Here is a 13282-nt window from a genome sequence, read left to right as displayed (position 1 = left end):
ATATCTGCTTTTGAGTGGCATCTATCTTTCACAAAAGACAACTAAAAAGAAGAGGAAATTTTTTTATTCTGCTGTTTTGAGAGAAGCATTTCTCCAACCACATTTCTCCATTCCAAGCATTTCTCCATTCCCACAGCCTAAAAGTTAAAAGTGAGAGACTTTGAATCAGGCATTGATACAGGAAAAAGTGCTAAGGTACAGGGAAACAAATTATTGTGTAGCAAAAATCAGTGACGATACACTCTGTATTTTATAGAATCTATTCTTTTTCCTCCCATATTATCTATAGGGAGGGGTGGGGGAGCAATCATAGATGCATGTCTGTTCATAGCACAGCCTGAAAATATATAATTGTTTGGAATTTAATTACCTTATTATTCTAATTTTCATTTACTTTACCTTTATTGAAATTGAAAAATTCCAGGTTATTAGATGGCAATTAATTCATGTTATTAAATTCTATAACTATTGCTACTAACCTCTCCCATCAACTGGAGTTGCTGAATGAGTTCTTTCATGTGATCTTCTCCAGCAAGAGGATTGACTTGCGAGTGGACCATCCCGATGAAATGTGGCCACGACACAGCCGGAAAGTTGCACAGGGTTTTTCGCCAGCTCTGCATCTGAGTTATCACATTATCTAAAAAGACGGTGCTTTTTGGAAGACCCTGTAAAAATATAGCAAAATTTGTGTAGAAAAGTTTCTCAATAAAAAGACAGCATTAATACTTTTCAAGTGCATACGGTTATGAAGCCGTTTCACAAATTTCACCTGTATTTAATATGAATAAAGCAGCAAATGTGCAATGAGAAAATTTCATCATCAGATCATATCTGAATATTGAATATTTAGAGCAGGGGTCTTCAATGCATGGCCATTAGAGCTTTCTGCCAACCGTTTTCAAACAAATGGATGAAACTAGATGATTAAATTGAAAAAATCTCATTGAGCCTGCAGGTCACTAAGAGGTATGATGCAGTATTTAGAATTGAGAGACCATTTTCCAGATTCACCAGTAAGGCAGTGCATTTGACGCATTTCCAAGACTGTTTGGGGTACCTTGAGGCAGAGGAAGCTTTTGGAGCTCCTGATTTCATATATTTATCAATGCAAAAGTCTGCATCCAAAAAGGCACAGCTAATGACAGAATTTGTAGAAATGCTGAAAAACACCTTAATGAAAGAAATAAATTCAGAATTATTAAAATTATTACGTAGTTGACAAAAACTTCTAATCAGGGAAGAATAATTCCACAATTTTTGGAAAAAATAACTGTAAATAATTTCAAAATTATGTGGGGGGAAAAACCCCAAGAACAGTGAAAGAAATGTTTTTGTAATTAGTGATAGAAATTATTTCATAATTAAGAAATAGCAGCATAATCACTGAAAGAAATAAAATTTCAGAATAAAGGAAATTCTTCAACTATTCTTCCACTATTTACGCCCGTGTTTAGCTCTGGGCCCCATTGACCCTTGTATTATGCTTTCACTACAAATTACGTGAGAAACATCTCGTAAACTTGGGGGGGGGGGAGATTTCATCTTGCAATTATAAATACCTCAGTATGCATTGGTGGGGCCCCAAGCTTCTTGTAGATTCAATTCGCCCCATGATATCACAAAGGTTGAAAACCTCCAATTTAGTGGATCGGGTGTAAGATTCATTTAGAAATAAAAACAAGAATGCAACTACTACCTGCGTCACTTTCTCTTTACAAGTACTGAAATATTGCTTAAGATTCTTCATGGCAGGTGAACCAACAACGTGAGCATCCACAACAAAAACAGTGTTGTGCATATCAAATATGTACTGATATTTTTGTATGGCTACATGCAGCACAGATGATGCCTCACTACTCATGTATTCACCAGTCGTTGAATGCCTGTGGCAATTAGCTACATCAGCGTGAGTCGCCACAAGGACCACTTTGGCAGGCTTGGCACTTTTGCCACAGTGACCTGGATAAAGGGGGCAAAAACTTATATTACTAATTATTATTTCCAAACAAATTAAATGATTTTCCATGTAAATCTATGGGAAATCATGTTTCGGCTAATGAAAGTGATTTCAAAACAAGTTATCTTCACTAGCCAAGGTATCACTATAATGAGCTCAAACATATGCATTATTTGAAATAACTACAGTGACCTCAAAGTTTGAATCCATAAACTGGTTCAATGGCAATAAGAATATACATACCAAGTGGCTCTTGTGGGGGGATTCTGGCTTGCAAGAAAGACAACCAAAAGAGAACTTGCTGCACTTGTAGCTCATATGGATCAGTCAAGTTGAACATGACGACGTGAAGACAATTAGTATTGCCAATGAAAGTGTCATAGAGCATATAATATGATCCATATCCAGAGAATTCCCAAAGGCTCACATCACCAACACCTGGAAAAATGGTTTCAGTAAATAAAACAAAATCTTTCAGACGAAAAACAAAGTTTTTCTTAAAAAATCTGTTTTAATTACAATGTTAGAAACTCTATTTTAATTTTATATCACGGCACATGTTATTTAAAACTGAAAACAAACTATTTTTAAAAAAAGCAAATTAAAAAAAATTGTTGTATGTAAACTTTTTTTTCTTGGCTTCATTCCCCGCCCCCACCCCCATATAGTTTGAGCAGGATTCTGAAATCAAACACACACACACACACACACACTGCATAAAATTTGAATAATTATGATATTTGATCAATTAAGATCAATTATATGATATAATCAATTATATAGTAGATAAAAAATCATTGCTGGTTAGTGCCGAAGAATATTCAATGGTAAATTTTTTTTTATAATCTTTATTCATCAAATGTCATTTATATACTCCAAGTATGCATCATCATCACTCTCGTGTCCATCCCCTGTCAAGTTGTTATGAGAAAGGCTCTTAGCTTCTGGATTGATGAAAAATCTTGTCAAAGATTGCAGGTCATTGTACTTCGAGTGAGAGATTAGAATTGGAGCCTTGTACAAAACTTCCAATTTTTCGATAGGCATGTCCTTCTCTTGTTGATGGTCCTTTCTTCCTTTTTGCTAGTTTTTAACAGTAACTTCATGGCTGGTGTAACTACCAAAGAAACTGGAATGGTGGTTCACTAAACATGGTGTAGAACTATCTAAAGCATCTGATTGGTCTCGTCATCAGTGGGTATTTTTTCTGGTACATAGGCTTTAACAAATCTGTCCAAGCTTTAAAAATTTCTTGTTAGAAGTCAATCACTATGAAAGGATATGGTTTTACAAGACCGTTTCTTATAACTTCCATCTATTCCTCTGGAATCTTGACATAGGACCTTCGTTTAGGACACAACATAAACCTATACCCAGTGATAGTTTTACACATAAACTAACCACAAATTCATAAGTACAAAGCACAAACTACACATCAGTAAAGCAAAACAAATACACACACACACACTCAAATATCACTTTCTGCACATGTGCTGTACTCTGGGAATTTTTTCCATCTGTGCACTGTGACTAAAATCATTGTCCTCCCTTATGCCATATCTTTCTTCCTTTATTTAAGTGGACATTTTTGCCTCTGGTGTTTTATACAGTTAAAAGAGACCGTGATGAGCTATACAAAATAGCAAAAACATTAATTTAGATTTTTTTAGACTCTGAAACCGTCCCCCAACCCTTCATATTGATTACATTGTTAAATCTTATAAGTTAAAAATATGCAGTAAAGTCTTGATAATCCATGTCTCAAAAGTTTGAGGTCTTGAAGAGTTTCGAAACCTGTTTTAAAACTTTTCTTGTTCTGTGGTTTTTTTCAATCCTCCAAGAATGTGTTTTGTTTCATTTTTCCCATTAATGAAAGCAATTCTGGTTTCAGGACTCCCACTGAAAAAATAAGAAAAAATAGAACAGGGTAGGGTACCCCCCCCCCCCCATACAACATAATCTCATAGCAGAATAAAAAAAAATCATTTAAAACAATTTTTTTTTTCATAGCACTATTTTAGTATCCAATAAGATTGATTTGAGCCAAAGCAAAATGACAGAAATGACATGGTTTCGGCAAAAACAGCATACTTAGCAACCACAAAAAATTCTTTTCTGTCTCTCCTAACAATATATTACATTCTTTTTTCTAGGAGTCTTACAACATCCAGTCTGTCAACTTTCTCCTTTGATACACAACAAATTGTGAAGACATGTATGGTTTTTTTAAGAATGGCATTCCTTAGAGACCACTTCCAAAAGCAGAGTGCAAAATGTTTAAATTACAAGGCCCAATGCTAATAATTCAAGGTGCTGGATGGTTCTACACCGCTGTCTATTCTTTTTTCAAAGGGATTTGTTTGCATTTTACTGCTCAATGTCAGTGTGACCATTTTTGACAAACAAAGCATTTTCATTTTTAGCTCTTTGTAGGGCTTTGTAAATGTTGTTTATGCCCCTGTGCATATCCTAAAAATACAGAAGGTAATAGAATGCTATTGATTAGCATCAGAACCACAAAATATACAATAGGTCTATGTATCAGACGGCTTTGTCATGCAAACTGTTGTTGCACCTATACACAAAATGTGCACCATAATTTTGAATGATGAATATTAGTTACTGTACAATGAATAGGCCAAAACCATGTGAATTAGTAAATATAAAATTATTTTTTTCATCTAGACAGAAGTTTTTAATGACTGCTCAGAATATTGACACTAAATGAGTTTTTGAATCCTCAAACTAAGCAAAAGAAAAATTAATAAACCAAAGGTCCATATAATCCCCCAAATCTGGAAAATTGATAGAATTTCTGCTTTGGCAGAATTATTAATTGTAATTTACTACATTTGAATCATTTGGCAATATACTGATGATTCCCTCTTTATTTAAAAACATTTACACCAATTTTGTTGACAGGAATTGGTAAAAAAAGTAGGACATTTTACCAAAAAGTAGAAAAAGTAGGACACGTGGGAGCCTTGCAGTTTGAATAGAACCTCAGCAGCCCCATTTCGTAATGAATTAAGCCATTGAATTAAGAATAAAGTATACTTGTAGAGTACAAGTATAGGTCCACTAAAAACAATTTGGAAATTTTTTTATCAAAAGATTATTGCTTTCATTTTCAACGTTCACTTCAATTAGAAAAGCCTTAATGTATAGCATGTAAGTAATGATCTCAACACAAATAGAAGGTTTAAAGGTACTCTAATCTGGTAGCTTGGTACCAACGTCTATATGGCATTGGCTACTTGAAGATAGATCATACATGTATACATATATATATATATCCAGACATATGTCCAGATGTGTTCAACAAGTGACCTAACCAGACCTGTCTCAAGGGCCCTTGGGCCAGCAGTGATATTTCTGATTACCCTCCCCCCCTCCCCTTTACCTGGTATGAAATACCGCAATAGTTTTATTTATTTTCAAAAACCATAGTGCCGTATCTCATTATCGAGAAGGCTCTCTACATATGCAAGGCATCCGGCAATGCTGGGGTTAGACTTAGACTTATGGATAGGTAGTTCCATCCAATCTAGTACTGTGACCAGAGCTCTACTGTACTATCCTCCCCACCCCCAAAAAAATGTTCCTAGTAGACACCTGTAGCTGAAGCAAAGTTCAGCAAAGATCTAATGGGAATGTCTTAAAGTGCTCATGGGGTTCAAGACAGCCTTGTATACACAGTGAAACCTCACTAAAATGATACTAAATATAAGGAAAAATCTCTCTACGATGATATTTTTTTACGTCTTGTTTGGAAATGCCAAGTCTAATGCCTATCAATATCACAATAATCCCTCTACAACAATGTTTTTTCCTACTCCGCAGAGTTTCATTGTATTGAAATTTCACTGTATCTAGAAAGCATGAAGGCCAATATGAAAATGTTATATGCGAAACTTTGAAGATACCCTAAGCATTTGTGATTTCATGCAGTCAGAAATAGAAACTTGCTGAGATATAACGCCAGGAGTGTATGGAAGGCAGGGCACAATTTTAGCCTCTGAAACTTCTTTAATGCATTAAGAGTGCCCAAAATTTTTAGTAGCAAAATGCAGGGCCGGAACTAGAGGTGGGGGGGGGGGCAGCAAAATAATGTTTGCCCCGGGCTAAAAAAACCCTAGTTACAACACTGGACAAATGATACCGTTGATACTAACGACATGACATTAGTAATACCAATCATACTCTTCCGATCTTTAAGCCATCATTCCAGGCATTTGAGAAGTACAATGTGCAGCAATGCATTGTGGGTCAGATAAAGTTCTTGAATGGATGCAACTGGTCTGCAGACCAAAGTTTAAAACTTCACAAAAAACCATTAAATAGTATACAATAACTCACCGGATATGCTAACTTGCTGAACATCAATTCCTCTAGTGTAGGAGTCAAGATTTGCTTCAAAGCTCAGATGAAGTTCATCAGTACTTGAGCTATTTAGTTCAATACTAGATTTGCTTGTATGGTCCCCTATAATAAGCATAACAAGGAAGAAAGTTATATAATGTATTTGTTTCCCGGGAAAAGGGAACATTAATAGAAGAAAAAATCCCCCAGATTTATAAAAATTTGAAAGAACACATTCTTCTCAGAGACTTATTGTTCCGTACTGTATTGAACATGCTGGTCAAATACCATCTTAATACTGTTTCTAAACCCTTCTTCTTCTTCGGAATTTGTTTTTGCTCATCAACCCCCCACCCCTCCCCCGAACCCCGAATCAAGCAAACCCATAGAATCCTATGTTATACTTGTAACTTCTATCACCCCCCCCCCCCCGGACTGTTCAATTGCTCGTCGGGGCGATATTGCCCACTTTGAGAGGCACTGATTTAATATATCAAGCCTATGAAGGCAAAAAAAAAAAACGTCCAGCACACCTTTTTTTGTTCTGCTAACCATGGGAGAAAGCGAACCTTTGGATCTTCGAAACCATGAAGTGAAATATCCACACTTGAGCGATTCTATGAAAGTGGTTTTCCCAACACCACTCTGTCCAAGAAATTTGATCTTGATTCTACTGATGGGTTGTGTGGAGGGTATCAGCTGAGAAATGTAGTCATCACGAATCTGCATCTGAAATATTGAATGAAATAATAAATTGATTCTTTAGTTAATTTTTTTGGCATGATTAATAACACATGCAAAGACAAGTAACCATACAGAGTGCCCTGTAAGTCCTAATTCACCCTTTATCCCATCAACCGTTTGTTGTAGAGGTATGGTTCTAATTTTAAAAAAAAAAAGCTCAAAATGTGTTCATGAATCACTCTGTACCAGTTTTGAGAGTGAAAATACACAGTGTCTCCCCATCCTCTAACTTTTAATGGGAAAGTTGTTGCCCCGTCTCTCTTGAGAACAAAAAATTCCATATTTCCAAGAACAATATTCACCAAGATATTGGAGTTCAAAAAGTTGGGAAAGAACAGCATAAATGGGGGGGGGGGAGGGGAAAGCGTATTTTGTTAGTTTATACTGTTTTCCCAACTTTTCTCTGACTTTTAAATTCAAATATCTCAGCAAATGTAACATTTAGAAAAGTGTAACTTTTTTCGGGTGGTTTCAGAATAGAGTTTTCAAACGTCCTCCTTTTTCATGTAATTTCAAACGTCTTCCAATGAATTAGAAAATTTGCTCTTTTGTCCTCCTTTTCAGGTTTGAAGAATTATTTTTCTTTTTTTCTCTGGGAAATTTTTTTTTTCACCCTGTGAAATACACATATATCTCTTCATTGATAAGATTGTTTGCGTGAGTGTATTTTTCCACACATGTTTACATGCTTTGACCATTCGCTGTCGAAATTCCCAGAATACAAGACAAGAACCATGGGCGGAGATACGGGAGGGGCGGGGGAGGGGCATTGTACCCCCAGCGTCAAAGGTGGAGTTGACTGATCTAATGTATAAATGTATATATAAATTGACATCATCATCATCGTGCCCCCCAGCAATAATGACCGTGCCCCTTCCCCAGACATCCAAGTCTATCTCCGCCTATGACAAGAACCCAAGGTGACTCCAAGCAGGGCAGATGCTACTCCAACCACAGCTCAGCTTGCTCTGGGATAATATAAAAACAGCTCTGGAAGAGAAAACTGAAACATTTTGACAATACAGTATAGATTCTTGATAATCCAGCATTTTCTTTCCTACTATTTTGTTCTCTCTCTAGACCATTTTCTTGAGCAAAAACATTGCGCATAAACATATTACACAGATTAAAGGACAAGATAAAAACACAAAGAAAAACAAAGAGGAATACAAATGGAAAAAAAAAAAAACAGGCCAGGCTGGCAGTTAAAAAGTGAATTTGGTCCCCCCCACCCCCCAGTCCAGCACCCAGGAAAGAAGGCCTGATTGCTCCCTCCTAGTTGCAGTCCTGGTACTATATGCCTGTAATAAAAGATCTCATCTATAAGAGTGTTGTCTCATTGTGAATGTAAAGAAATGGAAAATATATCACTACGTGGCTCTGCTATTTACAGGAGAAACAATACCAAACAATATTCTGCATTGTATATATAACTCCCTCACAGAACCACTATTGCAACAGAAGAAACAAAGAGAAACTGATGAACGACTGGAGAGAATTTCAGATTAAGAAGAATGGCTCTAAATCAAAAGTGGAATATGCAGAATTTTGTAAGACAGTATGAAAGCAGATTACAGAAGATGTCAGGAAGTTTAAGTTTAATTGTGATAATGTAAAAAAAGCACTGGAAGATAATAGGAGCTTAAAATCAGCAAAACGAAAACTGTGTGTTGGAAGAAAGGAAATTTCTGCACTAAAAAGGAAAGATGGAACCATCACAAAAGATGGAAATTAAATTATTAGTATTGTTGAGGAATTTTATAATGCTCTATACGAACATGAAGAACAGAATTTTAATAGAGGAAAGGGAGCAGGAAGAAAAGAAAATGGAGCTGAATTTGTACAAGTAGCACCTGTGATGAAAGGGGAGGTCTACAAGGCTATAATATGTATGATAAAAGTAAAATGCCCAGGTTGAGAGGGGATTTCAATAGACATTATTAAAGAAGAAGAACAATTTGCTAGTATGCTAGCTGCTTTTGTTCACAAATTTTCTGATAAAATCAGATGTGCCTGAAGATTGGAATAACTCAATGATGGTTCTTCTTTACAAAAAGGGTGAAAAGAAAATATCAAGAATTATCGACCAATCAGTTTCTTTATCAGTAATTTATAAAATCTTCACCAAAGTGCTGACATATAGGCTTGAATCCAAATTGGAAGAAGCCCAACCACAAGAAGAAGCAGGATTTCAAAATGGATTCAGTACAATCGATCACATCAAACAATTAGGGAACTCATAGAGAGACATAAGGAATACAAATTACCATCGTGTATGGCCTTCATTGATTTTGAGAAAAGCGTTTGACGCTGTTTTCACATCTGCTGTTGTTAAAGCTCTAGATGTAATTGGGGTAGAGAAGACTTACATCAATATCATCAAGAAAATATATGACAAAGCAACTGCAACAATTCGTTTGGATAAAGGAAAAGTAAAGATTAAATTTTGGAAAGGAGTCAGACATGGTGATACTATCTCACCAAAACTCTTTACCGCTGTTTTAGAAGAAGTATTCAGAAAACTGGATTGAGATGAGAAAGGAATTAAAATACAGTAAAACATTGATAAGTCGTCACCTTAAGTTATCGAAAAATTATGACGGCTTAAGCGGAGTGCTGTCAGTTTTAATGTGCGATGTTGTGAAAACCGTATAAATTTAAAGTAATATGACATTTATTAAAGTATGAATCAAAATAGCAATATTAATAAAATTTATAGATTGCGAAAGAAAAAATAATAGCAATTTTTTTCTTTTTTATCTCTCATTACTTAAATTATTGTGGTAAAATGTAATGTACATTTTGATTTATACTAGCAATTTTTAATTTAGACTAACAGAGCAACTGTTAGAATAGGTAGATTTCCTTCATAATAGAACTCTCTATTGCACATTAATTTTACATATACATCAAATTTAATTTTAGTGTTTTAATTCTTCATCAGTAGTTTATGATACAACTACAAAGTAATCTCGAACACTTTTGACTTGATGGAGGGGCTCTAGGCAGTTAAAAGTAAACAAAAGACCTCAACTTGAGAAAGAATGTGATTTTTTTCAACAAAGATATTTTGTTTAAATTTCAAGCCCTAAATTAGTAGAGCCCATGCTTTCTATTACTATTTATTATCCGTGCCCGTTGCACTTTGACTTGATTAATTTGATTCTTCGATTTACATAATGTTTGATTTCCTTGCACTATATGTAATCTTTGACGTATCAATAAATTTTGGTTTTGCCAGAGATGCCCTGAGGGGTGGGGGGAACGGAGTGCTTACATTGCTTATTGCGACAGAGCCTGGGTGTCTTGCAATTTCTCCAGTAGAGCCCATGCAGAAATGAGATCTAGCTTGAACAGTCCCCAACGTTCCAAAAACCTTAGTCGGCAAATGAACTTCTCCAGCATAACTTTCTTCACTTAAACTGTTCCGTTTGGGTATATAGGATTTTATGGTGACTTTTAAGCATATGGCAATGTTATTAATAAGCTCTTTTTTTAATGAGAGCCATAAAAATAGTCTGCTCCTCTTTCTCAATCTTTTTCATAGTGACGAGTTAACCGAAATTAGCGACAAGTAAATGAGGGTTTAATAACATTGTTGTCTATGAGAGCTGGAAGGGCCTGAAGAAAAATTACGACTTAACAAGGTTTTACTGTAAATCGAGAATTTCTCACAACCATTTGCGTTTTGCAGATGGCATTGTTATTATCAATAGTAATCCAGACGAACTAGAAGAAATAATACAAGAACTTACGAAGGCAAGTATTCAGGTGGGCTTTAAAATGAATCTACAAAAGACTAAAGTTATGTTCAACCTCTTCGCGTTGAAGAGGACAATTTTGCTCAACAACACAGAGATAGAAGAAGTAGAAAGCTATGTATACCTGCAACAAGAAATTACCATGGACAACGGAATCACTAATGAAATAAACAGAAGTATCAGGATTGGATGGAGCACTTTCGGCAAAAAACTGTGTGATTCTGAAGTGTCATATGCCATTCCGCCTGAAAAGAAAAGTGTTTAACCAGTGTGCTACCAGCACTGACTTATGGAGCTGAAACATGGACACTCACAAGCAAATAATACAAAGGCTACAGACAACACCAAGGAGCATGGAAAGATGTATGCTAGGCATCACAAGAAGAGACAGAAAACGAATCACTTGGATAAGCAACCACACAAAGGTATATGATATCATGGAAAGAATTAAACGTTTAAAATGGAAATGAGCTGGACATATTGCAAGAAGACAGGACAACAGATGAACCACAAGTATTCTAGATTGGTACCCCTGTGGTGTTAAACGTACATGAAGGAGTCCCCATGCAAGATGGATAGACGAGATCAGAAAAGTGTCTGGAGTCAACTGGATGGCTCATCAGCATCAGACAGAGCAAAATGGAAAAATTCAGAGACCTTCTCTGATCCAGCAGTGGATTGAAAATTATTGATGATGAACCCACCCATCATCAGTTCAGTCTTTGCTTCAATTTGATTGCCAGTCTTCTTCATTCGTGATAGTGTCTTGTCAACATCTCTGTTTGTCTTGTGTGTGTAATGCCACTGCAGTTGAAACGTAACTCTCGTAAAAAAAAAATTATTGAGAAGCTTGAGGAAAAGTGGGAAATTGGTTGACCTTGCAAAGGAATATGCCTCGTGCAACCATTTTTTTTACTCCAATGAAATAATACAGTTACCAGGTATAATTATATATTTTTACTCTGTCACGAAAAAGAGATGCACAGATTCTCATTATGCAAACGCATTTCAGTAGATTATTAAAATGTATAATATTCTAAATTGATATTTAAAGTTCAATTCCTTTTTTTATATATAGCATTTTGTAAAAGAAAATATGGTGTATAGTAGTTTTTAAATAAATAATTAAAACTCTTTGTTTTTTCGAAGACCTGTGTAGTCTTTACCTGTGTAGACCAGCGTTTTCGGTAATCTTGCATACCCCTGGTCTGATATGTGCCCCATTTTGAGAATACTATTGTTGGCTTACAAACAGCTTGTGCTCTGTTCTGAAGTTGGAGGAAGTGGAGGTATTCAGAATAGCATTTAACAAAGCTATGTAAGCTTTCAGAAATGCCAATAAATGTAATGAAATACAAAGCTGTCTGCCAAAGAAAACCTCTTGCTTTGCTCTGAGCAAAGCAATGAAATTGACGAGATGGTGGGAACAACTCATTATATGTGAAAGGAGATGGATTGATATTTGTTCATTTTTATTCACTTTTATGTTGTCCGGATCTGGTAACCCTACATCAGAAGAGATAGGGCAACACCTTTCTAATTGATAGTTGGAGGAGGAAGAAGGGGGGGCGGCATATAAAAATTCTTATTTTTCATTTTATGACACTATATTTTCCACTCTTAAAACTGATACAAAGTGATTCTTGAACACATTTTTAGCATTTTATAAATTGAAATTATACCTCTACAAAGAATGGTTGGTAAGATAAAGGCTGAATTATAGGACTCACAAGACACTCTATAAGCCTAATTACTTGAAAAACGCCTCCTTTATTAGCTTGATGACTTTGATTTCATCAAGCGGCTGATTTTCAAAACCACTAAATCAAAAAATTCTACATTTGAAAAAAACATGTATGCTATTGATAATTTGATAAGTTTTGGAGGTATTACAAAAGACTTACATTTCGAAGACGATTCAGTAAGTCTCCTACTTCATTATACCCTTGAGCCAAAGCCGTAATCTCTGCAGCTATACCATCCTGTGATCATTTGAAAAAATATATGTAAATCATATTTTTGTCACCACCAATCTGAAAAATACTTTGCAACATTTCAGAAAACAAAAAATATAGAAGAGAGGAGAAAAACTTTATAATAGAAATAAGAAAATAGAATTTTGCCTTATTTTTTTGTTCGATATCACAACCGGCTAAACACAGGCAGCGAACAACCTCAATGTGCCCATTCTTTGCAGCAAGATGTAATGGATAGTATCCCATCTATTGGAAAATACAAAACAAAAATAAATCAGAAATCTTGGGGGGGGGGGGAAATCATATTCTATGTTTTTGTTTTCTCGTACCAATATATCTATTTTTGTTCCTTGAATGATTCAAATACATTCATTATAACTTAGCCAATAACTACTAAACAGTCAAAATTTTTTATTTTCAGCGGATTATTCACCATCAAAGAAAAACATAATACAGTAATCACTCATTGATGTCATATA

General features: G+C 35.3%; 1 protein-coding gene across 2 annotated transcripts in view; it reads right to left on the bottom strand.

Moving 5' to 3' along the window:
• Positions 1-13282, bottom strand: part of LOC149065960 (death-associated protein kinase 1-like) — a 110418-nt gene that overhangs the window by 10768 nt on the left and 86368 nt on the right. The window contains exons 18-24 of one of the 2 annotated variants that reach the window (XM_089253288.1): positions 12951-13049; positions 12732-12809; positions 6856-7051; positions 6320-6445; positions 2204-2398; positions 1697-1962; positions 480-668 (exon numbers count right to left, since the gene is read on the bottom strand). In XM_089253288.1, coding sequence (XP_089109414.1) covers positions 480-668; positions 1697-1962; positions 2204-2398; positions 6320-6445; positions 6856-7051; positions 12732-12809; positions 12951-13049 — 1149 coding nt within the window. The remainder of the gene's footprint in view (positions 1-479; positions 669-1696; positions 1963-2203; positions 2399-6319; positions 6446-6855; positions 7052-12731; positions 12810-12950; positions 13050-13282) is intronic. The other variant, XM_089253289.1, reaches the window with a different exon arrangement.

This window comes from Pholcus phalangioides, unplaced genomic scaffold (genome assembly GCF_987345545.1).
Source record: "Pholcus phalangioides strain wild (caught in Gottingen) unplaced genomic scaffold, Ppha-v1.0 ptg000036l_1, whole genome shotgun sequence".
Classification (NCBI taxonomy): Eukaryota; Metazoa; Arthropoda; class Arachnida; order Araneae; family Pholcidae; genus Pholcus; species Pholcus phalangioides.
The sequence above is the reverse complement of the archived record's forward strand: the minus strand, read 5'-3'. Positions and strand labels throughout refer to the sequence as shown.